Here is a 25,170-nt window from a genome sequence, read left to right as displayed (position 1 = left end):
AGTAGGAGCAATGTGGCCAGCTGTCTCATGTTCCTGCTACCATTCATTCCCTACCATGATGGATTCAAACTGTGTGTCAAAGTGAACCTCACTGTCCTTCCTCAGGTGTTTTTTGTCAGACATTTTGTCACAACAGTAAGAAAATTAACCTGCATAGCGTCCTTAGCTCAGGCTATGGAGAGCTTATACACTCTAGCTTGATGCCGCTGAAATAGAAAATGCAACCATTAAAGACATCCAGGGGTATTTACACACTCTGGCAAAACAGATAAGTAAGGCCAGAGTCCTGGTTGCAAAGGCCTGGCCTGCGGACACGTTAGAGGAAAAAGCCCAACAGCAGGCCCCTCGAAGGCAAATCCCCTGGGGGCTCTGGCTTGCACACATCCCTTCCTGACAGGAGGTGGCACTATCATGCCACAGAAGAGTCTCACCTTGGGCAACAGGGGCCCCTCAGGAACTGCCGCCTCTCTCCTACAGGCTGGACTGAGTGAATACCAGTCTAAGCTAGCTGGCGAGGCATCCAGCCTATTAGGGGAGGAAAGAAAATGCATGCTGAAGGAAGAAAGGAAACTAGGAGGCAAGCCTTGTGGTAATCAGAAGGCTAAAATACAAGACTGGGAAAGCAAAATTGCTTCAGGTACTTCCCATGACACAGGGCCCAGCCCTCTGGCAAGGAACCCAGGAGATGGGGAAGACTTGCTGCCAGAGTGCCTCTTAGGGACCTGGAATAAATAACTGATAACTAAACAGCAAGTGAGACAGAAAGGCCTGTTTTCTATTCACTCCAACTGACTGGAACAGATATACTATGAGCCAGAAAACCCAGCAGAGAATATGTTCCTTGAAACATGGTGGAAGGAACACCACACTGCCCACTGAGGGCATGGGGGACATGCTGGTGAAAACAGGCTAAGCAGCACTCCGGTCCAAGACGGTCTCCTCCTTAGGCCTGAGTCACTGGGTACACAAACCTGAGCTGGTTAACGTCAATGGGCTGATCTGCCACCCAGCTCCCCCTAGCCCAAGTACTGGAAATCATCTAAGGTTGTTCAATCACAGAAGCTATGAGGCCTCACGGTACTGAGGTAAGGTTAAATAGAGAATCAAGGTATGATGCTATTTTTGGTTGTCAACCTGACTACATCTAGAATTAACTAAAACCCAAAAGGCTGGGCACACCTCTGAGGGATTTTTTTTTTTTTCTTAATTAAATCATTTGATGCTGGAAGATCTACTTGTGATCTAGCTCTTTGGGGTGGGAAGGCAAAACTTTAATCCAGATTTTTGAGATGGAAGACCCACCTCTACCTGGAGCACATGTTCGGCTGGCAGCCTACATAAAGGACGTGGAGGAAGGAAGCGCTCCTATTTCGCCTACTTGCTCTACACCTCCATAGAAAGTCCATCCCTTCCCTGGCATTAGAGCCTACTTCTTTGAGATTCTGGTGTATGCTGAAGGTCAGCTGAGAATACAGTTGATGGGCTGAAAGCTACTGGATTCTTGGAAACTCCATCCATAGGCAGCCATTGTTGGATTAGCTAGACCACAGCCTGTAAGTCATTCTAATACATCCCCTTTAAATAGACAGACAGACAGACAGACAGATGGATAGATATTCTATAAGTTCCGTTATCCCCAAGATATTTTCAAGAGCACAGAACATTAGCAAAACAAGGGAGCCAATAAAGACATGGCTTACCAACCACACCACACAAGTGTGGAGGAGCAGGAGGCTGAAGATACCACCCAATAAAAACACAATTCTAGCCGGGCATAGTAGTGTACACTTGTAATCCCACACTCGGGAGGCTACACAGGAAAACCCTGCCAAAAGAGAGAGAGAGAGAGAGAGAGAGAGAGAGAGAGAGAGAGAGAGAGAAGAAAAGAAATGAAAAGTAAAGAAAAGAAAAGAAAAAGAAAAAGAAAAAGGAAAAAACCCACAATCCTATCTAAATTCTATAGCCCAAATCAATAATCCTATCAACACAGGTCTTTTTTTTCTTTTCTTTTTTTTTTTTTTTTGAGACATCTTTCAGCTTTCCTGTGTAATTAGTTTAAGTTCTCTATAATCCTATGCGAGTTTGAATTTCAAAGGACATAGCCTTTAAATAGTCTTTCTTTCCTCCCAGCTCCCACGCACTGAAGATCCTAGATAGCTCTGACTTAATAGCAAAGGCAGGGCTGCTGGGTAACCTGTGTGCAGTAAGATCTGCCCTGCCCTCCATTCTCACAGCTGCTGACTTTTATAACATCCTATACAGACAGGGATTATGTGGAGCAAGTTGCTAATTTTAGAATATTAAACAGATGAATCAATGTTGAGGAATTTAAAAACTGATCTATTTCAAGAGATTTCTGATCTTTAGGAAAAGCAGAGAATTTTAAAAGTTAGAGATATATCTACCCTAAAATTCAAGCACATGCTAGCTATATAATTCAATTTCCAGATAAAAGTTTCAATGTTTTACAGAATAATTAAATATGTATAAATATAAAGAATAATTAATACTGTATGTATGTATGCTTATATAAATGAATGGCGTTTATAGTGTTTTGACAATCTGGGCAGTTTTTGTTTTTGTTTTTGTTTTTTTTTCCAGATTCCTAATATATATTAAAACACACATTCTCCTGTCCTGATCTTCAGTCTCACTCCTTTATTGAACACAAACTGATTCTCTTTTGTTTTAATTTTTGATGTTCTAGAAACAGGGTTTCTCTGTGTAGCCTTGGCTGTCCTGGAGCTCACTCTGTTGAGCAGGCTAGCCTCTCGAACTCAGAGATCTGCCTGCCTCTGCTGGGATTAAATTCCTATCTTTCTCACAGTGCCTCTCTGCCTTTCCTAATACCAATTCCAGCTCTGTGAATAAATGTTTTAAAGTAGTCATTAGGAACCAGAACTTTTTTAAGGGGAGAGGTGCAGGAATTAGATGGGTTCACAGGCAAGCCTTTTTTCCTAATTAAAAATAACTTTCAGAATTCCAAAGTAGAAAAAACAATGCATTCTTAGAACTTTAGAATTTCTTCCCCACCCTCTCCCCGAAGAAAAGGTTTCTCTGTGTAGCCTTGGCTGTCCTGGACTCACCTTGTAGATCAGGCTGTCTTCAAACTCACAGAGATCTGCCTGTCTCTGCCTCATCAGGTGCTAGAATTATAGGCATGCACCATTGCACCTGGCAGAACTTATAATTGCTTACTGGATATTTTAAATTAGTAATTAGAAGATTGATGCTACTGCTATGGTTTGTGTCTGAAATCTCCCCACAGGCTCCTGTTTTCAACACCTATTCCCTAACTGATGACACTATTTGAGGAAGGCTATGGAATCTTCAGAGAGTGAAGGCTAGTAGAAGTAGATGGCTGGGGCCAGGCCTTTGAAGATTACAGCCACCCTGCTTCCAGTTCCTGGTAAACCATGAACTAAAAGACTCTACCATGCCTTCCTGGCCAAAATGGACTGGAACTTTCTAAAACGGTGGTTCTCAAATTATAGTTATGAAGTAGCAGTGACAATAATTTTATGGCTGGGGATTACCACCACTGTATATGAGGAACTGTATTAAACATTAGGACCAATGAGAAACACTGCTCTAATAGCATCAACAAAACAAGTCTTTGCTCCCTCAAGTTGTGTTTGTCAGTACTGTGGTCACAGCAATGTGAAAACAACTAAGAACTGCCAAGGTGCTAATATCTGAGCAAAGGTCCTCTTAATTTTAAACTACTTGACATTTACAGTGTTTTTCCACTTAAGACTGGCTTGTAATACATTACTTAACGTATCTTTGAAGCAAACTCTGAAGTAGGCAATATTATGGAGAAATTAAGTGGCTTGTCCTGTTCTAGAATTAATATGTCTTCCCCATAAGAAATCACTCCACACACTTAGAGATTAATAAAGGAAAAAGCCCTTTAAATATAGCACACATCCAGCTCTGGCTGATGCCAAAGAAGAAGCTGGCCTTGAATAGAAGATCTGACTAACACACACCTGGGCTTCTGCATCTCACATAAGCTGTCATCCTTCAACCTCTTTCAGGTGCTGGCCCTCAGTTCCACTTTGAACACTTTAAATAGAGACTGGAGACTGCAAGCCTGGCCACTTAGACAGATGACAGGTTACACAGCAAAGATATTTTCCAGATTTATTTATTATTATTTCTTAAGTACTCCCGTGGTGTTCTTTTTGAACAGTTGCTACCCAGGTTTGTCTTGTCCACCAAGAAAATTGTGCTTTTCCTGATAGAAGCACAAGGATGAATGGCAGGGTGGCTGTGACCCTGCACTACCCCTTGAGCTGCCCCTTGGAGGTATGTTCTTTGATATGGGATGAGCCTTGTGGCCACTTCTAAGTCAGTTTTCTCCTTTTGCTATAGGAATGGAGCCTAACTGAAGGGTAATCTTAGTAAATAAACATTGGAGAACCTTTCTTAGCATCTCTAAACTTCAATTATGGTACAAGTTTTTCATCCCTACAGTTTCCGACAAGTGTGGTGAGTACACTACTAATCTTCTAGTCATATTGGAGGCTCTCCTTTAGCTAATTTCTACCTCATAACTTAGTTTATTAGTAAATCCTTTGTAACATCAATTTTACTACAAGTTTATCTGCATCAGCTTGAAATCTCAAACTCCTTCTTTTTAACACAGCATTGACTAAACAAGGACTCTACCAAGTACAAGGAGTAAGGAGATAGGCCAAATTCTACTTCTTTGCTTTTCTTTCTCATCCCTTGTTAAACCTCCAAACACCCCCAACTCTACCCAGGCAAAGAAAAGCAACTTTGTCAGATGTTTCCTCAGCTGGTGACCTAGGCAACTTTTTCCTCCAAAGGTCTCTCTTTGTTGAACTAAAACTTTCAATCAGAGATCTTTCTGGAAAGCAAAATGGAGTATGAAGCTCCCTGGGCATGGGCTGCTCATCCACCGCTTTCTTTCTCCCAGTGTCAGCCTACACTGCAAACAATGATTACAAGAGACTTTTGTCTTAGATTAAAACACTAAGTCCCAAAGAACAGACTTAAAAACCAAATGGAGTCATCCATGATAAAGTTAAACACTGCCAAACAGGAAAGCCAGCTTCAATAGGCATGATAATAGAGTCCTTCTGTTTTAATTTTTGGGGAAAAAAAAAAACTTGCTTGGAGTACCTTGATGTTAACTTGTCAATGGCTCTCCTATTGTTCAGTCACCCTTCAATGCCTTATAAAAAAAGCAACTTCAAAACAGCCAATCAGATCTTTGTTCTTTGTTCCCTGGGGGTTGAGGAAAGCAGGACCAGCAGTCTTCTCTGGTGAGAAAATGCTTACCTGTTTCAAGGAATCTATAATTGCAAAGGAAATCCAACCAGGATCTTTTAACTAAAATAGTTGATTTTTTGTTATTATTGTGGATAATAATTTTTAGCATTCTAGACTGGTAATGTTCTTAATTTAGTCTATTTATAAGTATTATTATATGTGTCCTGCAACTTAGTTTTAACTCCTCAAATAATTAAAAATTGCATTCCCTATGAACCAACACTCTTCCGAAATCTCTCTGTTACTGGCTATTCTCCATGAGGTCAGAATCTCTTCTCTTCAGTGGCGTGGCCTATCTTCAACTAATTTAAAAACTATGTATCGGCAGTTGTCATTTCCTCCATTTCTTCAAGACTTGATCAAAATGCTTCCAGGTCCCACTGGTTGACCTATGTGCACAGCTATCCTAACACTCCCAAGCTGCACCCTTAGATTCAGGTAAGTTTTTCTTTTTTTTATTACAAGTTCTATAGTCAGCTGAGTGATGCTTCCTCAGCCACGTACCTACCTCTGCAATAAAATCATGCAGCTCTCCTTCAGTAGGGCTGCATCCTAATGACCTGATGATGGTCCCAACCTCTCTAGGAAAAAAAAAAAAAAGGTGTGAAAATTTTAGAATATAAATTCTGGAAAGGCAACAATAGCATAAATTATCAAATAATTATCTAAATTATGTCATATCACACGTAAACATAGCAAACTACCTCGCTCAAGTACTGGCTTATAATTATATGAGACACTTCCTGGGAAAAGAAAAAGCCACACAAGTGAACGAAGACAGACCAAGATTTTCACTAACTAGCAAATGTGAGCCCGGACTAGTTCAAAATCTCAGAGCTCCAGTGAAGGAATTGGGATGAGATGAGAGGAGGAAGAAGGAATGAGGAAAGACAGGATGGCTGATTTTTAACTGCTGTTTAACTCTAGAGGAGAAGGAATGAGAATATATGTTAAACATTTAGTGTGCTAATATACACAATCTAACTACAGCCTTGCACTGTGGTCGCCTCAAAGGCTCTGCCTGAGGGCTCTAGGACTAAGTAGAGACAGGCTGGGATAAATTTTACTTCACTCTGCTTGTTGAACTCCTGCTTGTTTCAGCTGAATCCCATCCTCTTACTTTGAAAAAGCAAAAAAAAAAAAAAAAAAAAAAAAAAAAAGACAAAGCTATCTGTAGAAACAGCTAACCATGTCTGCTAAAGAAAGAATGCCCCAATGGCTACCCACAACATCTGCTTCTGTAAATACACTTAAACTGCAACAGAAACATCCCTTCAGTGATTATGAGACCCAGAAACCACCCTCATATGGTCCATGCAGACAAGAATCTCCACACTCTTGCTCAAGTTATAAAAGCGGTAAGAAACTGCAGGATGGGGCCAGACTTTGCAAAACACTAGCTTTGGTCCATGCCCACTGGACTTGAAAATTCAGAAGTACCTGATAGATCTACAACAGTGTTTCATCAGGTGAAGGTGGAAATGAGGCTGGACATGAGTCTATTGCTCCTTCAAGATAGGAGAAAAGCATATCTTCCTCTAGATACCTCAATAAAGGCAGCAATGTGAACTTTGGCCTCTACTGTGGTTAAGAGCCAGGTTTCTAACTGACTCTGGTTGAGCCCTGGGCTTGTCTCTTGAGCAGCAGAAGTGTCTGGCTCTCTGAAGATGAGTCCATGTCCCTGCTGAGTGGCAGATGGACATATGGCCAAAGAATGCAGCTTATGAGAAGTTTCTTAACATGGCAATCCAGTGACAGTGATGCAGGTGGCTGAGAGACGATAAAAGGGAAAATGAGGAAGGGACAGGAAGGTGGCATTTAAATGCCAATATTTTTTTAATGTTTCTTTAGATGGTAATGAAGTGGGATGAATCTATTCCAAGATTCATGTATGAATCTCCATGTATGAAGCCCTGAGTTCAATCCTGAACACCAGCAGGGATGGAAAAGTCCCCAAGTCCATGAGGTGGGAGGAAAGGGCAAGCACAGCAGATGCCCGGGTGACTCAGAACTTCCCTTGTTTTCCATGGCCTGAATAAAACACAAGGCTAGATACACAGAAGACTAAGCGAGCCTGTAAGCCACTCTCACACATCACTGGTGCCAAGAACATGAGAACACAGCAGAAGGGACCAGGTGGGCACTGCAGAGCTCCAGATGGCTTCTAGATGAGCTGGGATGCTGGCCGTTATGAGGAAATCAGGCTGCTGATACTGCAGCCTTAGAAGGATGGCAGACAGAAAAGAAAGAACATGGGCAAGAAAATGGCTAAGCCTTTGCACTGGCTTCCTAAGAAGGCCTAGGAAGGACGAAAGTTGAAAGGGGAATGTAGGAAAACACCAAAAGGGGTGAAAAATGCCAGATGTGGAAATACACATTTGCAAGCCCAGCATTTGGCAAATGGAAGCAAGGGAATGAGGAGCTCAACTCCTCTCCTACAAAGCAAGTTCAAAGCCAGCCTCGGCTACATGAAACTCTAGCTCAAAAACGAACAAAAAACAACAACAACAAAAAAAAAAGATGAAAATATAATTTCAGGAAATACAAAACAGAAATCTCAACAACCAGAAAAAAGTTCAGAAGTAATACAAAGAAAAGGTGTGAGTCAGGAACTAGAATGTGAAACAAAAATATGAGATAAGAAAGCTGTAGGACATGTGGTGGCGCACACCTTTAGTCCCAGCACTTGGGAGGAAGAGGCAGGCAAACCTCTGTGAGTTCAAGGCCAGCCTGGTCTACAAATCAAGTTCCAGGACAGCCAGGGCTACCCAGAGAAACTCTATCTCAAAAAAAAAAAGAAAGAAAGAAAAAAGAAAGAAAGCCATGGTGGGACAGACTTCCACGCAAGGGGAAATGGGATATAGTGCTATAAAAGAATAAAGGAAAAAAATAAAGTGAATAAAGGTTTATATAGGGTGGAGGACGGGAGAGTAGAGTAGAGAAGGGAATATGGGGGTGAGCAACTAACATTAAATGCGTTTTGAAAAGCCCTATGAAGGAGCTGGAGAGATGGCTCAGAGGTTAAGAGCACTGGCTGCTCGTTGAGAGGTCCTGAGTTCAATTCCCAGCAACCACATGGTGGCTCACAACCATCTATAATGAGATCTGGTGTCCTTTTCTGGTGTTCAGGTGTATATGCAGACAACATTGTATACAGAATAAATAAATCTTTAAAAAATAAATTTAAATGTTAAAAAAAGGAAAAGCCATATGAAAATCTACTACTGTAGAGCTTCCTAAAATATATACGTGTATAAAAAGTATAAATGGAGTCAGTATATTATGGGGGAGACAATACCACAAGTAGATCTTATATGTTGCCAAATAAAGTTCTCAGTAACAAGAATGAGCTACATCTTTTTGAGTACTGGCCAAAGGGGTCCCATAGGCTCCCCGAACAGCACAGACTATTTCCAACTTGACGATAAGACCCTATTGCTGAAAGCACCACATACTGACATTGTAGAGCATGGAAAAATCAAGTGGTGCTCAGCTGGAAGATTCACCCAATTGGCTACTGTTCATAGTGCTCAAGATTCCATACACAAGACCAATTAGAACCCTGTGAGCTTTAATGATAACCTGCCTGCAAGATGTGCTCACTGATTTAATATTGGCATAAATGTTAGGGAAGTAAACAACCTTTTTTTTTTTTTAATTGCGTTTAAGCCCCACACCAGTCATGGGTCCTTCAGAAAACTTAGTATTATTATTTTGCTAAATGATCATAGGAATACAATGGTTCCTAATAATATATTTCTATACCCATATGACTTAGCTAGAATTTTATTGCTTGTGAAGAGACACCATGTTCATGGCAATTCTTATAAAGGAAAACAGTTAATAGGGGCTGGCTTATAGTTGAGAGTAAGTTTAGTTCATTATCATCATGGTGGGAAGCATGGTGACATACAGCAGACATGGTTCTGGAGAGGTACCTGAGAGTTCTACATCCAGTTTGTCAGGCAGCAGGAAGAAAGGGTGCCACTGGGCCTGGCTTGGGATTCTGAAAGCCCAAAGCAGACACTGAAACCTAATGATACACTTCTTCCAACTAGACCATACCTACTCCAACAAAACCACAGCTACTCCAACAAGGCCACACCTCCCAGTAGTGCCAATCCTTATGAGTGTATGGGGGCTGTTTAATTCAAACCATTATAGCATAGATGAGTGAATTACTGTCAGCCTTCAGCAGAGAAGCTTCTGGCAGTAGATAGTAAATAACACAGAGAAAAACCACTGGACAACATGCGGAGAATGGGAGACTTTAAAGTGTTCATCCCTAAATGGGTTGTCCTTGTCACCCTCTTCTGTCAAGGCTCAGGGATCTATGTGAAAGAAGGGGGGAGTATTCAAAGGGCAAGAAATAGTGGACAACTTTAAGGAAATAGCATTTTCCAGACACAAGAGGGAAGATGCACATATGAATTCACAAAGACTGTGACAGCATTTCCAAGACTTGGACAAGTTCAAGCCTGACAAAAATCCCAATACAAAAGAGGGAAAGTGGGCAAAGGTTCCAGTCCTAGCAAAGAAACTATTCAAAATTAATAGCTTCTGGACAGGGGAAGAGCAGTTTTCTTCAGTGGAGTACACTGATATACACCGAGTTGATAATATCAACCATACTCCAGGCAGGCCCTATGCTCAGTAGTAGATGGTTAACACAAATGAGACTCTATTTTTATGGCTTTTTTTCTCTCTCTCTCTTATAAGAGAGAGAACACAAAGATGGGTGGGTAGGGAGTGGAGAAGAATCTGGAAGGGTTGGGGAATGGAAAATAATATGTTAAAATATATGGTAATGGATAAACAGCAACTATAAAACAAAAGCAATAGCTAGAAGGATCTAAAGGTTAAAAGGTGGTTAACCTATTTCTTTTTTTTAAAGATGTATTTATTTTATGTAGATGAGTACTCTATCTGCATGTACATATGCATGCCAGAAGAGAACATCAGATCCCAATATAGATGGTTATGAGCCACCATGTGGTTGCTGATAATTGAACTCAAGACCTCTGGAAGAGCAGACAGTGCTCTTGACCACTAAGCAATCTCTCCAGCCCCTGGTTAATCTGTTTCTAGCAAGTGAGATTTTTAGGTCAAGTGAACTGAATAAAAATTATCTTCTTTCTATTGTAATTTTTATTACATTTTATTACTTACTTACTTACTGGGAGCAGGAAGGATAGAGGGGTAGGCAGTGGGGGCATGCCACCGCACACATGTGGATGTCAGAGGACAACTTCTTTCTGTCCACTGCGTGGGTCCTGGGGTTTGAACTCGGGTAGTCAAGCTTGGCAGCAAGTGCCTTTACCCACTGAGCCAACTTGTTGTCCACAAATATTATGTTAAGAAACCACTTAAACCTATTTTGGGAGTACAGGAGTATTTGAGACAGGATCTCACTATGTAGCTCTGGCTGTCCTGGAGCTTATTAAGTAGACCAGGCTAGCCTTATATTGACAAGTACAAACCAGTTCCAAAGCCTTTTTAACAGAATTTCTTTCCACATTTATACCATACAGAGAGCAACATTATTTAAAGACATTCAATGGGTGTAGTATCACATTGCCGACACAAGGTGGCACCAGTGCCATTGAGCTGGACTATAGGTCGTCCATTGAGGGCAGTCAAGGTCAAAGCACCCTAGTGAAGACAGACTGAGGACATCTGATGCAATTCTAAGGGGCAAAAGGCAGCAAACCCGGTTACCCTGTTCTAATACAACTGCTCTTACATGAAGTAGCAGTAAGCTTAACACAATATGGAAATTTTTAGAACAAAGCAGAATTTTGGAAAATGGGTTCCATTCATTTAACAAACATTTTCTGAAGACTGCTATGCCAGGTACAATTTACAAGAGAGTAGAGAACAAAACAAGGACCCTGCCTTCTTTCCCTGGGTGGCATTTTCCAAGGATCTATGTTATTTTGAAGCTAAATAATAAAATAAATCTAAAACAAGGGCGAACTGTCTAGTGCCCAAAACTACTCTGTTCCTAAGGGGCCTCTAATGTCTCTCTGATCAACTGAAGGGTCTTTAAAAGAAAAGAACAAAGGGTTTCTGGCTCTTAGCTGCTGCAATGCTATTCTTCTTGGTCTCAAAAGAAGAGCTCTAGGCTCTGTAAAAAAACAAACATTACAGAGCCAGAACCAGTGACCCAGCTACTTGTGCTCAGTGCTGTGACTACTGTGGGGAGGAGAAAGACAAGTCCCTGTTCTAGCCATGAGCCGTGGAGCTTATAACCAGGAAGAAGAGAGCACAAACGTAAGTAGGTACAAACTAATTCTTGTCTGTGATTAGCACTATGAAGAAATCGCACCACCATCACTGTTTTTGTCCCTCTGTTAGCTTGCTGAAGCTACCATGAAAAAATATCATGGTGTAAGGGAGAGGGATGGAGGGGAGTCCACACTGCCACCCCTTCTCTGAGGGCTGGAAATCTGGACTGTGGTTTCACCTAAAGTTCCCTGCTTAACTTGCAGAGAGAGGCTTTTCCATACAGGGGCGTCCCTCTAAATACAGACTCCCTGGGGTCCCTCCTGGCATAAGCCAGTGGCAAGCGACCTGCCTGGCATGCGCAGGAGGAAGGAACTAGTGAGACTGATTAGGCCTCTCTTACAGCGTCGGTTTTTAATACAATCATCTCTTTAAACACCTTGTCTGCAGAAAAACTCACATTCTGAGCTATCAGAGATTAAGATTTCAAAACACAAGGAGAAACTCTTTTAGACAAGGAAAGTCGAAGGTTTGTGCTGTCATTGCTGTTGTGTTTGTTGCTGTTGCTATTGGTGGTGGTAGTTGTTAAGATCTCAAAAGTACAGCCAAGCAGTGATGGCTAAATGAAATTATATCAAATAGAGACTTCACAGAAAAGGAAAAGAAACAGATGAAGAGGCAGGTATTGAATAGGGGAATGTTTGTCAACTATGTATCTGAAAAGGGGTTTATGTCTAGAAGATATGAATATGAACAACTAAAAAGTCTCTGGATTGTTTTAAAAGGCAATGACCTGAACAGATTTTTTTCAAGGAGATATACAAATGGCCCACAAACATATGAAAATATGTCCAGTGTCACTACTCAATAGGGAACTGTACCAAACCACAATGAGATATCATCTCACCCCTCAGAGTGGCAATTATCAAAAAACAGTGAAAAGTATCAAATGCTGGGGAGAGAGAGTGGGAGACTCTGACAGACTGCTGGTAGGAATATAAATTAGTGCAGCCATATGGAGAACTCCATATGAACACTCCCCACAAAGCTACAACTGGAGCTGCTATACAATCCAGCCATTCTGCTTCTGCTGCATAGCCGAAGCAACTAAGTAAGCTTATCAAAGAGATATCTGCACAGTCCTGTTTACTCCAGCATGACACACAACAACCAAGATAGGGAATCAACTGAGGTATGTCAGCAGGTGAATGGCTAAAAGAAATACACCCACAGGCTGGAGAGATGGCTCAGCTGTTAAAAGCTAGGCTCACAACCATAAATATAAGAAATACACACAAAACACACACACTGGAATATTATTTGCTGATTTTTTAAATTAAATTTTTCATTAGCAGCAGCAAAGTAGATGTAACTAAAGGACGTTAAATAAAACAAATCAGGCAAAGAAATACAAATATTATATATTTGAAATACAAACCTTTGGGCAGAGTGCAGGGAATCTTAGGAAAGAAGTGGGAAATAGTAAGATCTGGAGAGGACAGGAACTCCATAAGGAGAGCAACAGAACCAAAAAAATCTGAGCACAGGGGTCTTTCCTGAGACTGCTATTCCAACCAAGGACTATGCATGGAGATAACCTAAGACCCCTGCACAGATGTAGCCCATGACAGTTCAGTATCCAAGTGGGTTCCATTGTAATAGGAACAGGGACTGTCTCTGACATGAACTGATTGGCCTGCTCTTTAATTTCCTCCCCCTGAGGGGGAAGCAGCATTACCAGGCCACAGAAGAAGACAATGTAGCCGCTCCTGATGAGACCTAATTGACTAGGATCAGAAGGAAGGAAAAGAAGACCTCCCCTGTCAGTGGACTTGGGGAGGGGCATGCATGCAGAAGGTGGAGGAAGGGTAGGATTGGGATGGGAGGAAGGTGGGAACCATGGGGGATACAAAGTGAGCAAAGTGTAATTAATAAAGAAAAAAAAAAAAAAAGAAAAACCTAAAAACATGGCTCCCACAGAGGAATAGATCAGAACAGTGAGTGGTGGTAAGAAGGGGACAAGAGGAGATGCTGCCAGAAGGCCTGGAAATCAGACATTAGCATACAGTAAGACAGAAGGAGGAAGTTCTAAACCTCCAGCACACAACAGTGAGTATAGCTTGTAAGACCTTCATATAGTATATGAAGAGCTAGAAGAAAGGAATTTCAAAACTCAAAGACAAGCATGTACGATTAAAACGTTAATTACCCGATTTGAGCAACACACACTGTGTACATGTTTACGATTATAGCATGTGTACCCTACAAATATACAAATTATCATGTATCCATTTGAAAGAAAAAATCATTCCAAACATGAAGGTTAGGGACAGCACTCCAGCTTAGAGCAGCAAGATGGCTCCTCACAGCCCACTGCCGCTGCACTGACTGCCATCCTCTTGCCTGGGCCACTATGTCAGCCCGTGCGCTGACATTCTGCTCCCCCTCACCAGCCACCCTGTCCACTCCTTTCAGCAGCCACAGCCCACTTCCTGTCTGCAATGCCATCATGTCATGCCCCTAATCACTTGCCACCCTCTGTGGCGCCCACTGGCACTGGTGGCACTCCCTTTCACTGCCAGGCTCTCTGCAGGCCTGTCAACCTTCATGGAGGCGCCGTACTCTACACTGCATCCCAACTGCTCTCTCCTCTGCTTCTCCCCAGCATGCCAAGGCCACTTCCCTCCATGGGACCTTTGTATTTTCTTCCCACTAATTCTTCATACAAGAATTTCTAGTCTTTTCTTTCTTCCTCCCCTTCCCTTCCCTCCACTCCCCTCCTTCCTTACCTTCTGTGTGAAAATGAGTGGCCTTGGCTCGGAGGCAGAAAAGGTGGTTGTGTCTCCTCTCCTCTCCCAGGTGGGTACAGGGATTCTCTGTGAGAGCAGTAAGTGCTCTTAACCAGTGAACCACACCTCTCTAGTGCCTGTAATATGGCTGACATCAAATAAAGCTACACCAGCCGCCTTGTTCTTCTTTATGGGTTCCCTTGGCTGTTTTAGCTTACTTTTTCATATGTACATTAAAACTCACTTGTTAAGTTACAGAAAATGTTCATTTTCATTTGTGCTGAATTTATGTAAATTTAGGCTGATTTAATACCTTTTTTCTTATTTACTTTTTATTCATAATCATAAACTTAGCTCTGCAATCCAGCTAGACTTGGAGGGGAATGAGGAAAACATGTAATCCAAAGAACTTCAGTAAGAGCAAAGATTACAGCATACTTTGAGCAAAGGGAATCGGGGTGCTCTCCTGAGCTACAGAAGGAATGGTCTGGTGGGTAAGATGCCTGCAAGTCAAAAGAATTAGAGTTGTCCACAGTTGGAAATTGCCATCTTCTTGCTGGATTTGCCATTCCTGAGCCCAAAAACCCTCTACGGCTTCCACAATGTTCATGCCTTCTTTCACCTTCCCAAAGACCACATGCTTGCCAGCCAGCCACTCAGTCCTGGCAATGCAGGTAAAAACTGGGAAATGTTTGTGTTTGGTCCAGCATTTGCCATGGACAAGATGCCAGGAGCTGTATGCTTCAGGATGAAGTTTTCATCCTCAAATTTTTCCCTACAGATAGACCTGCGCCAGCGACACTATGCGTGTGAAATCACCACCCTGGCACAGGAATCCTGAACCAAGTCTGTGAAGGGAGGAACCCTTATATCCAAATCCTTTCTCTCCATTGCTCAGAACTCGAAACTTTTCTGCTGTCTTTGAAACTTTGTCTGCAAACAGCTTGTATGAGACACGGGCCAAGGGCTGGCCATCACCAAGATGTTGAAGAGCACAGTGGGGTTGACCATGGCTGCAGCAGCGGCAACAGAGGACAGTGGTATCTGCAAAGCCTGACACCTTTATTATTTCAAAATTTTTATCCCTCAAACATGGTTTCCTTCCATTTGTTCTGTTTCTATATCGTGTGGGTTTTCCTAGTATGCCATATATATATATATATATATATATATATATATATATATATATATATATATATAACTCTGTAACTCCAGTTCCAGGGAATCTGTCACCTTCACACAGCCATAACAACAATCCACAGGAAAAAAAAATAAAAACAGATATACCATTTTAAAAAAATAAGGCTGCTGATTTCTGTCTATTGATCTATTTTTAAATACGTATTTATTACTTCCCTCTGTAAGGGGTATGGTGTGAGTACAGGAACACTGTGCCATGAAGAGAAGGTGGAGGGCAGAGGACAACTCTCCAGAGTCTGGTCTCTCCTGCTACTCTATGGAATCTAGGGAAATCTCGCAGGTTGTCAGGGCTGCGCCTCTCTCTGCTGAACCATGTCACCAGGCTTCTTTCTGTACAGTAACCTTACTTCTTACTACTTTGCTAAATTTTCTTTTTCTTTGCAATAGTTTTCCTATCAATTCTCCTGGGTTTTCTAGATATTTGGTCATATATCTACAAATCGCTTTTCTTTCTCCTATACCTCTGAACATTTCCTGTCTAGTATTTATATCCATGTCACCACTTACCCAATTGTGTTGTGCATTAATATTAATTGCCAATAGCAAATGTATATATCCTTACCTTGTTCCTAATTTTAGCCAAACTGGGGTACAGCTCTCCTCATTATGTAAGCTCCTTGGTTGGAACTAAAGAAGCATTCCCTAACATCTACTTTATTGAGACTTTAAAATTATGGACATGTGCTGAATTCTGTCAAATGCCTCTTAACTACCTACAGGGATGGTCCATGATTTTTATTCTTAGGCATACTAATACAATGTGCTATATTAATAAATGTCTAGTATAGTAATACTTTTATATTCCCAGAAAAAAAAACACAGTTTGTATTAATGTGCTACTAGATTTCATTGCTACTATTTTATTTGCAATTTTGTATAGCTATACATAAAAAAATTGTTTTGTAGTTTTATGCGATCTTTATTAGGTTTTTGGTATCGGAATTATATACACTTTAGAAAAATAATTCAGATTTTTTACTTCTTGTACCATCTCCTGAAAGAGATTAAGTTCCCCAAGGACTACATTTTAATTTTTAATGTGCAGCCATCTGGACTAAAGTCTTTTAGTGGCAGGACCCTTTGAGGATCTAGCTACTGGTACCACAGAAAGAAGGGCATGTAAATGTTCTATGGCTAGATTTTCTAGGATGGACCCAGTTTGCTTTTTACTTCAATTGATTTTCTTAAACATTTATTTTATTCCTTTCTGTCTATATGTCTGTGTGAGTAGGTATCAGAGAAAACCAAGACAGGGTATTGGACCCTCTGAGCTAGAGTCTCAAGCAGTTGTAAGCCATCTGAGGTGGGTGCTGAGAACTGAACTTGGGTCCTCTACAAAGACAGTACAAGCTCTTAACCACTGAGTCACCTCTCCAACCCTCTTCAGTTGATTTTTAAAATACTTTTTTGATGCCTTTTCTGAAGATTTCAAGGCTTTAAGCACTAGACATAGAAGCAATCAGCTGTGACCAGCTCTCTGAATTGAGGAGGATCAAACCCTTATGTTAAACCCCACATTAATTAAATTAAAAATTAAATTTTAAAAATTTTTTGAGATTATAATTACATTATTGCTCTTTTCTGTGTCCTGACTCCAAACCCTCCTATATGCCCCCTTGTTCTCTTTCAAATTCATGTCCTCTTTAATTGTTGTTAGACACACACACACACACACACACACACACACACAAAGTTCATAATATATAAAAGCACAACCTGTTCAGTCTATATAATGTTGCTTATATGTATGTTTTCAGAGCTCATCATTTGGTATTGGATAACTATTGGTGTGCTCTTCCCTGGGGAAGACTATTTCTCCACTCTCAGCAGTCCTTAGCTGCTGCAGTTCTTTGTCAATGACTGAGGCCTCTTTAGCCTCTGAGGCTTCTTCCATGTTAGCATGTCTACTGGTGTTGTCCTTGCTCAGGTCATGTTTAGGCAGCAATGCTGTGTTGGGGTTTGGTCTTGTGCATTGTGTATTCAGGTGCTGATTTCTATGTGAGATCAGGTTCAGGACATGGGCATTGTCATGGTTACTGAAGAACCTCTTGTATGATTGTACAAAGAATGCTCCCCAATTCTCTCTGCTTGGTTAATAAAAGGCTGAACAGCCAATGACTGGGTTAAGGAGATAAGAAGGCTGATCCCAGCTAGGACAAGAGAAAGAGAAGAAAGTAGAAAGAGAAGGAGGTTACCATGAGGACAAAAATGAAGCAGAAGAGGCCAAGGGGAGACTAGAAAACAGGTTAAAAATCAATATCTACCCAGCTATGGTGCTTTAAAGCCTGTTAATAAGGCTAATTGTCCCCATGTAATTATTTGGAAGCTAGAACAGGTATTAGAAAAGGCCCATACTAATAAAATAATTCAACAATATTGTTGAGAAATCATGGGTGTAGCTTCTCTGGCATTTCTAGCAGATACAATCTTATGACAAACTTGCTGCTCTCTGGTTCTTACAATTTTTCTGCCCCTTTCTACAGTGATCCTTGAGCCTTAGGTATGGGAGATGTGTTATACAGTTATCATTTGGGGCTGGGAGCCTCAACTCTGCATTTTGATCAGTTTTGGTCTTCTATAATGGTATCCAAACTAGAAGAGTAAAGTGACCATTTTGCTCTGCTGCAGGTGGGAGGCAGAGCAATATAAAATGGAATGGCAGGGGGCAAGTGCTCTGATGTGGGAAATGAGAAAAATGAGAGGGCTTTAATTAGGGAGGGAGGAAAAAGATAATTCAGGAGGCAGGAGGTAAAATGACAGTAACCATGTCTAAAAAAGATACCAGGAATCATACTATAACCTATACTACAACACAGGTAAGGTGGTGTGTAACTATAAACACATAATTTAAATAAAATGTTCCCAGCTGGGCTGATAATACTCCCCCACACACAAGGACCACAGACTTTTTAAAAAGACCCCAATGCCACAAGATAAATACTCCTTTGAGCTGTTTGTCAGGGTTGTCCAAAGGACTCCCAAAACATTATAGACTATCACTATTGCCCTTAGTTGCCTCCCACACACTAAGATTTATATCACAAGAGTTATATCAATGTTCTTTCCCAAGAGTATTTTTTGATATAATTTTTTTATTTTTTTATATTAATTACAGTTTCCTTTGTGTCCCAGATGTAGCCCCCTCTCTCATTCCAATCCCACCCTCCCTCCCTCATCTCCTCCCTGCCCCTCTCTAAGTCCACTTATAGGGGAGGTGCTCCTCCCCCTCCATCTGACTCTAGCTTATTAGGTCTCACCAGGATTGGCTGCAATGTCCTCCTCTGTGGCCTAGCTAGGGCTGTTCCTCCCACAGGGGGCTGGGGAGGTCAAATTGCTAGCCATGGAGTTCACACCAGAGACAGTCCCTGTTCCCCTTACTAGGGAAGCCACTTGGATACAAAGCTGCCATGGGCTATGTCCAATCAGGGATTCTATGTTATATCCATGCATGGTCCCTGGTTGGAGAAACAGTCTCATAAAAGACCCCTGTGCCCTGATATATTTGGTCCTTGTGGAAATCCTATTCTCTCCAGGTCTTACTAACTCTCTCTTCTTCCATATGATTCCCTGCACTCTGCCCGAAGTTTGGTTATGAGTCTCAGCATCTACTTTGATACACTGCTATGTAGAGTCTTTCAGAGGCCCTCTGTGGTATGCTCCTATCTTGCTTCTCGTTTTCTCCTACTTCCAATGTCCATCCTATTTGTCTTTCTAAGTAAAGATTGATCTTCTTACCCTGGGTCCTCCTTCTTGTTTAGCTTCTTTAGGTGTACAGATTTTTTATTACTATTGCTCTGTAGTACAGCTTGAGATCAGGGATGGAGATACCTCCAGACGATCTGTTGTTGTACAGGATCATTTTGGAAATTCTGGGTTTTTTGTTTCTCCATATGAAGTTGATAATTTTTCTTTCAAGGTCTGTAAAGAATTGTATTGGTATTTTGATGGGAAGTACACTGAATCTGTAGATTGCTTTTGGCAGAATGGCCATTTTCACTGTTAATCCTACCAATCCATGAGCATGGGAGATCTTTCCATCTTCTGATATCTTCTTCTATTTCTTTCTTCAGAGACTTGAAGTTTTTCTCAAACAGGTCTTTCACTTGCTTGGTTAGAGTCACACCAAGGTACTTTATGCTATTAGTGGCTATTTTTGTGAAGGATGTTGTTTCCCTAATTTCTTTCTCAGCCCTTTTGTCTTTGGTATACAAGAGGGCTTCTGATTTTTTTTAGTTGATTTTGTAACCAGCCACTTTGCTGAAGGTGTTTATCAGCTGAAGGAGTTCTCTGGTTGAATTTTTGGGATCTCTCATGTATACTATCATATCATCTGTGAATAGTAATACTTTGACTTCCTCCTTTTCAATTTGTATCCCCTTGATCTCCTTTCGTTGTCTTATTGCTCTAGCTACGACTTCAAGTACTATGTTGAAGAGATATGGAGAGAGTGGGCAGCCTTGTCTTGTCCCTGATTTCAGTGGGATTGATTTAAGTTTCTCTCCATTGAGTTTGATGTTGGCTATAGACTGGCTGTATATTGCTTTTACTATGTTTTAGTATGTGCCTTGTATTCCTGATCTCTCTAAGATTTTAAACATGAATGGGTGTTGTATTCTGTTGAATGCTTCTTCCGTATCTAAGGAGATGATCGTGTGGCTTTTCTCCTTCAGTTTGTTTATATGGTGGATTACATTGATGGATTTCTGTATATTGAACCACCCTTGCATGCCTTCTTTCCCAAGAGTTTTATGACTTGGGAAAGAAGTCATGATTTTCAAAGTTACACATGATTTTCTGTCTTTTGAGTTAGCTTTTAATACCTGGTATGAAGAAGGGACCTAACATCATTTATTTACGAGTAGGTATTCAGTTGTCCTAGCTCCACCTTTGCTGGAGATCAAAAGAAGAACAGTCTCAGTGTAGCTCCGAAGTAAATTTTGAAAACAGGAAGTAGACATCCAACCTTCTTTTTCATTTCCAAGGTTGTTTAAGTTACACCAAGTTCCTTACAGATAAATAGAAATTTCAAAAAACACTTGTCAACATAGGGGGAAAGGTGAATAAGGACTGGGCCCATCGCTCAGTAGTACGGCATCTACCTACCACTCACAGGGCCTTTCATTAGATCCTAGCCTAAGAAAGAGATGCAGGGAGAGGAGATGTAAAGGAGGGATGAAGAGAAAAAGAAAATGAAGGCAGAGAAAAGAAGAGGAGGGATGAGGAGAAAAAGAAAGGTTTGCTAATAACTCCACCAAATTTGATACAGGCCGGAAGTGGCACACATCACCTTGCCCCACACTGCACTGGCTAAGACTCAGTTACATGGCCTACTAGACCTCAGCCCAAGTCCCCATCTACCTCCCAGAGCATCTGAAAGTTAGAGTAGGGCCACAGCCACATGCTCAAGCATTAAGCACTAGCACAACCAGGAAAGGAATAGTAGAAGACCAATGAGTTCCACAAACTTCTAACTGCTGCCCTAGAAATGGGGTCCAAATGCCTATTAGGCATATTAGGAATGCCTATTAGGAATGCCTACCGCACCAGGATTTTTGGAGGTGATCATTACATCACAAAGGAAGCAAGTCCCTGCCAAATGTACAGCCCTCTGTGAAGGGTTTCTTCCTATTCAGACTGCTATGTTATGTGCTGTTTGATCTGTCTTCCCAGGCACAACTGACAGAACCAGAGGTGGCTACTTAACCCCAAAGTCACAGGTCTCTACGCCTTCAGGAGAGGCCGCCTCTGAAGTCTAGCATGAACTGCTCAGCAAAGGCACCCTCTGCTGAATATTAATAAATGATCAAAGGAGAATTTCCCTTTTCTTCCCTGGAAGTTTTGAAGCAAGACATACAGAGAGGTTCACCTGGGAGAAGAGAAGCAGAGAAGGCAGTAAGCAAGGTCTTAAGACTGCAGAAATCTTGAGTGAGCAGACACAGGCTGAAGAGGCAGAGAGGAGAGATGAGTCAATAGCTGGGAAGAACTGGAAGAGAGGGAGGGAAGGAACTGTCACCAGCATGGTAGCTGAGCACGGTAACATGCAGCACCACGGTGACAGCCCGAGGCCTTTCAAAAGCTGCAAAGCCAACCAGTGCCACAGTGCTGAGTTTTCCCTTTCTTCCGTGTATGTGTGTGTGCATGTGTGTGTGAGAGAGAGAGAGAGAAAGAGAGAGAGAGAGTCAGACAGATAGGTTAAGTGAATGCTACAGTGTGAATAGGCTATCTTGTAAGTAAAAATAATTCATAAGATAAGCTGGAATACAAGAAAATTTTAAAGTATTGGTTTCCTTATCTTTCCTAATAAAAAGCTTAATGGCTCATTTGAAGTAGTTCATGTGCCTACAGTCCTAAGATCTTCTTTTCTGAACTTAAATGATGTCTTGTGTGAAAAAACATTTGAGACTCCACAATTTCTTCAATGGAAATTATTTTTTTCTTTTGTTAATTCAGTTTTTCTTTTGAGACAGGGTATTCTGCAGCCAGGCTAGCCCAGAGCTTATGAGCTGAGGATGACTTTGAACTCCTACCATTACTTTCCAAGTGCTATGATCCCAGGTGTGAGCGCCCATATCCCATTTATGCTAATTATTTTTATTTTTTTAAAAGCATGCAATAATTGTGGACCTTTATCTACTGCCTGCTACTCATCCTAAGTCCTAGCAACAAACTAAGGAACAATTCTACTAAACTTCACTTTGGAGGATGGTAGGGAACCTCAAAGTTGGCTCAAGACACCCCAAGTTTTCAGCACCCAAAAAAAGATTTATTTGCCCCAGAGGGACAAAGGGAGGGAATAAGAGACAAAGACAGGAGATAGAGAAGGAAAAAAGAGGAAGGGAATGAGAGAGGGGAAAAGGGGGACAAGGGAGAAGGGTAAACAGAATTTGTCCCTGAGTGGGACAAAGGAGTGCCTCTGGAGACAGCAGACAGACACGGCCTTTAGGCATGTGGTGGTTTGGAAAGGTAAAAGAGGAAACACTGTGTTAGGATGCCCTGTTTAATTTGACTGGACAGGTTAATTAGGGCAGCCAAAAGGAGACTTTTCATTGCTGGACTTCAATACTTTGATAGCTGGACCTTGGTGGTCAGCCTCAAGAGGAGGAAGTGACCAAATAAGGAACTGGAACTTGGGGAGGGGGGCTAGCTTTAGGAAAGTAATCTAACAATGTTGGCAAGGCAGGGGGAATAGAGAAGGGCAAGGCCCACCAAAGCCATATTTGCCATGTTCAGGTCGGCTAGAGTCCCTTTACCAATGAGTTTATCAGACTTACTCACAGAGCAATAGGTGAAGGCAGGAGCATGAGTGACCTTAAAGCAGCCACACTGGAATGTCTGCACCCAGCATGGAAGATAACTCCACACAGGTGTGTAGATTGAGTCCCCTCCCCTAATAATTCCTCCTCTATCTTACAGCCCTCCCCACAGACCCTAAGGTCATGTGCAACTAGGGCACAACCACATACAACTGGTTGGGGGAGGTCCAATGACCAACACCCTACTTCTAAGAGGAAAGACTGCACTGCACCTCTTCTACAAGAGCCGATAGAAGATCAACTGCCGTACTCAAAGGGCAGCTGGTCTGCTGCTGAGGCACAGAAGCACAGGACCAGGATAGCTGAGTGTGGCTAGAAGACAGGAAAGACCAGCCCTTCCTCCCAGGATGAGCACAAGTCCTCGCTTAACTCTCAAGTTCTTGAGTATCATCTGTTCTTAAATTGTTTTAACAAAACATGTTTAAAATGTTGCAATCTGATAAAATCATATAATACCTATCAAAATTCACTACTGTTTTTGACTAGACAGTAATTGTCTTGGTGTTTAAGTGTGGCAGAAACCATTGTTTCAGCTGAATAAATAAGGAAAAGAATCAGTCAAAAAGGGTACGGTTCTGAAAAAGGGCAGAGCCTGAAACTGACTCTACTGATTTCTAGCATGCTTTTGTTCTATCAAATTAAAAAAGAACAAATTATAAAAAGTGAGAGTTCTTGGTAAAATTGCAGTGCTTTTAAAATTGAATTTGAAAACTAGCCATGGAGAAAAATTACTTTCTTGACCTTTCAAGCACTCCTTGAAGAATGTTTCTGGTTTTTATTATTTATTTGTAGTAAGTTAATTCCACTCAGGGCAACCAACATTATTCTATTATGACAACTCTCTAGATTGTGGTAAAGCTCAACAGTAAATAAAGTACCTGCTTACCGTGTGCAGAGCCTCTGGGCCTGACATGAAAACAAAACAATAACAAGCAACCTAATGTAATGACTTTTTTCTTTTGAGACAGGGGTCTCACTATGTGACACTAGCTGGCCTGAAATTTTACTATGTAGACCAGGCTAGCCTCAGACTCATAGACATCTGTATGTCTATGCTTCCAGTGTGTTAATATCAAAGGCATTTGTCACCACACAGCCAGCAATGATTTCTGTCTGCAGAAATTAAATTCATACTCAAAAGGTATGTAATCTGAATATTTTTTAAGTTTATGCATGCCAACAAGTAAAAATCAAAGATTACAGATGATGCACAACACATACTAAAATTTTTAACTTATACGGCCAGAAATAAGTAAATAAAAAAATATAAGCAAAGGTAACAAACTATCTTTCAAATAGAAGGAGAGGAAAAAAATAGTTTTTCAGCTAGAAAAGGTTTTCATGGTCTGGCAAGATGAGTCAGTAAGTAAAGATGAGTGCCACTGAAGCTGCAGGCCTGAGCTGCATCCCTGGCACCCACGGTGGAAGAAAAGAAGTGACTCCCAAAAGTTGTCCTGGCTTCTACATGAATGCCCTGGCAAAGCAACACACACATAAACAAACAAATAAGTGAAAGAAGCAAAAAAGAAAGAAAAAGTGTTCATAATTCAGAAAATAAAAATTAACAGACTGACAAACTTTGTTTCAGAGAGAGGAAAAGCAGGCAACATCACATGACAAGATGGGAGACCATCTTCTCAGGGTAACAACATATACCAAAAATACCCAAGCACTTTGACCTAGTTCTTATTTTTTATTGTTTGTTTAGTTTGTTGGTTTTGGTTTTCCAGACAGGGTTTCTCTCTGTATCCCTGGATATCCGGGAACTTTCTCTGCAGGCCAACTCTGGGATCTGCCTTCCTCTGCATCCTGAGTGTGAGGATTAAAGGCATGTGCCACCACCACCCTGTTACTTTGACCTTTCTCTAAGAATTTATCCTACAGAAAAATTCCCACAGTTACAAAATATCATACACACCAAGAGTTTCTGCAGCATACATTATTAAAGCAAAATCCTATAACCAACTTAAATTATCAATTAATGAAAGCTTACCTCAGTATATTATGATTCACTGACACAATGAAAGGCCATAGACAATCATCAGAATAATCATCAAAATATACTGATAAGTAGAATATAGTATATTAATTCCAGCAGAGGCAGGTGATCTTTCTGAGCTTGAGACAAGCCTGGTCTACAGAGAAAGTTCCTGCCTACCAAGGCCATGTAATGAGACCCTGTCTAAAAAAAAAAAAAAATTAACTAAAATAAATAATAACAACCCAGAAATAAACCAAACACCTACAGATACTTGATTTTTGACAAAGAAGCCAAAACCATTCAATGGAAAAAAGACAGCATCTTCAACAAATGGTGCTGATCTAACTGGATGTCTACATGC

General features: G+C 41.2%; 1 protein-coding gene across 3 annotated transcripts in view; it reads right to left on the bottom strand.

Moving 5' to 3' along the window:
• Efcab2 (EF-hand calcium binding domain 2) overlaps positions 1–25,170 on the bottom strand; it is a 73,132-nt gene that overhangs the window by 11,002 nt on the left and 36,960 nt on the right. For all 3 annotated transcript variants that reach the window (XM_060364769.1, XM_060364768.1, XM_021643863.2), the window contains one exon: positions 5,810–5,882. In XM_060364769.1, coding sequence (XP_060220752.1) covers positions 5,810–5,882 — 73 coding nt within the window. The remainder of the gene's footprint in view (positions 1–5,809; positions 5,883–25,170) is intronic.

Source organism: Meriones unguiculatus, chromosome 11, assembly GCF_030254825.1.
Source record: "Meriones unguiculatus strain TT.TT164.6M chromosome 11, Bangor_MerUng_6.1, whole genome shotgun sequence".
Classification (NCBI taxonomy): domain Eukaryota; kingdom Metazoa; phylum Chordata; class Mammalia; order Rodentia; family Muridae; genus Meriones; species Meriones unguiculatus.
This window is presented reverse-complemented; position numbering and strand designations above follow the sequence as displayed.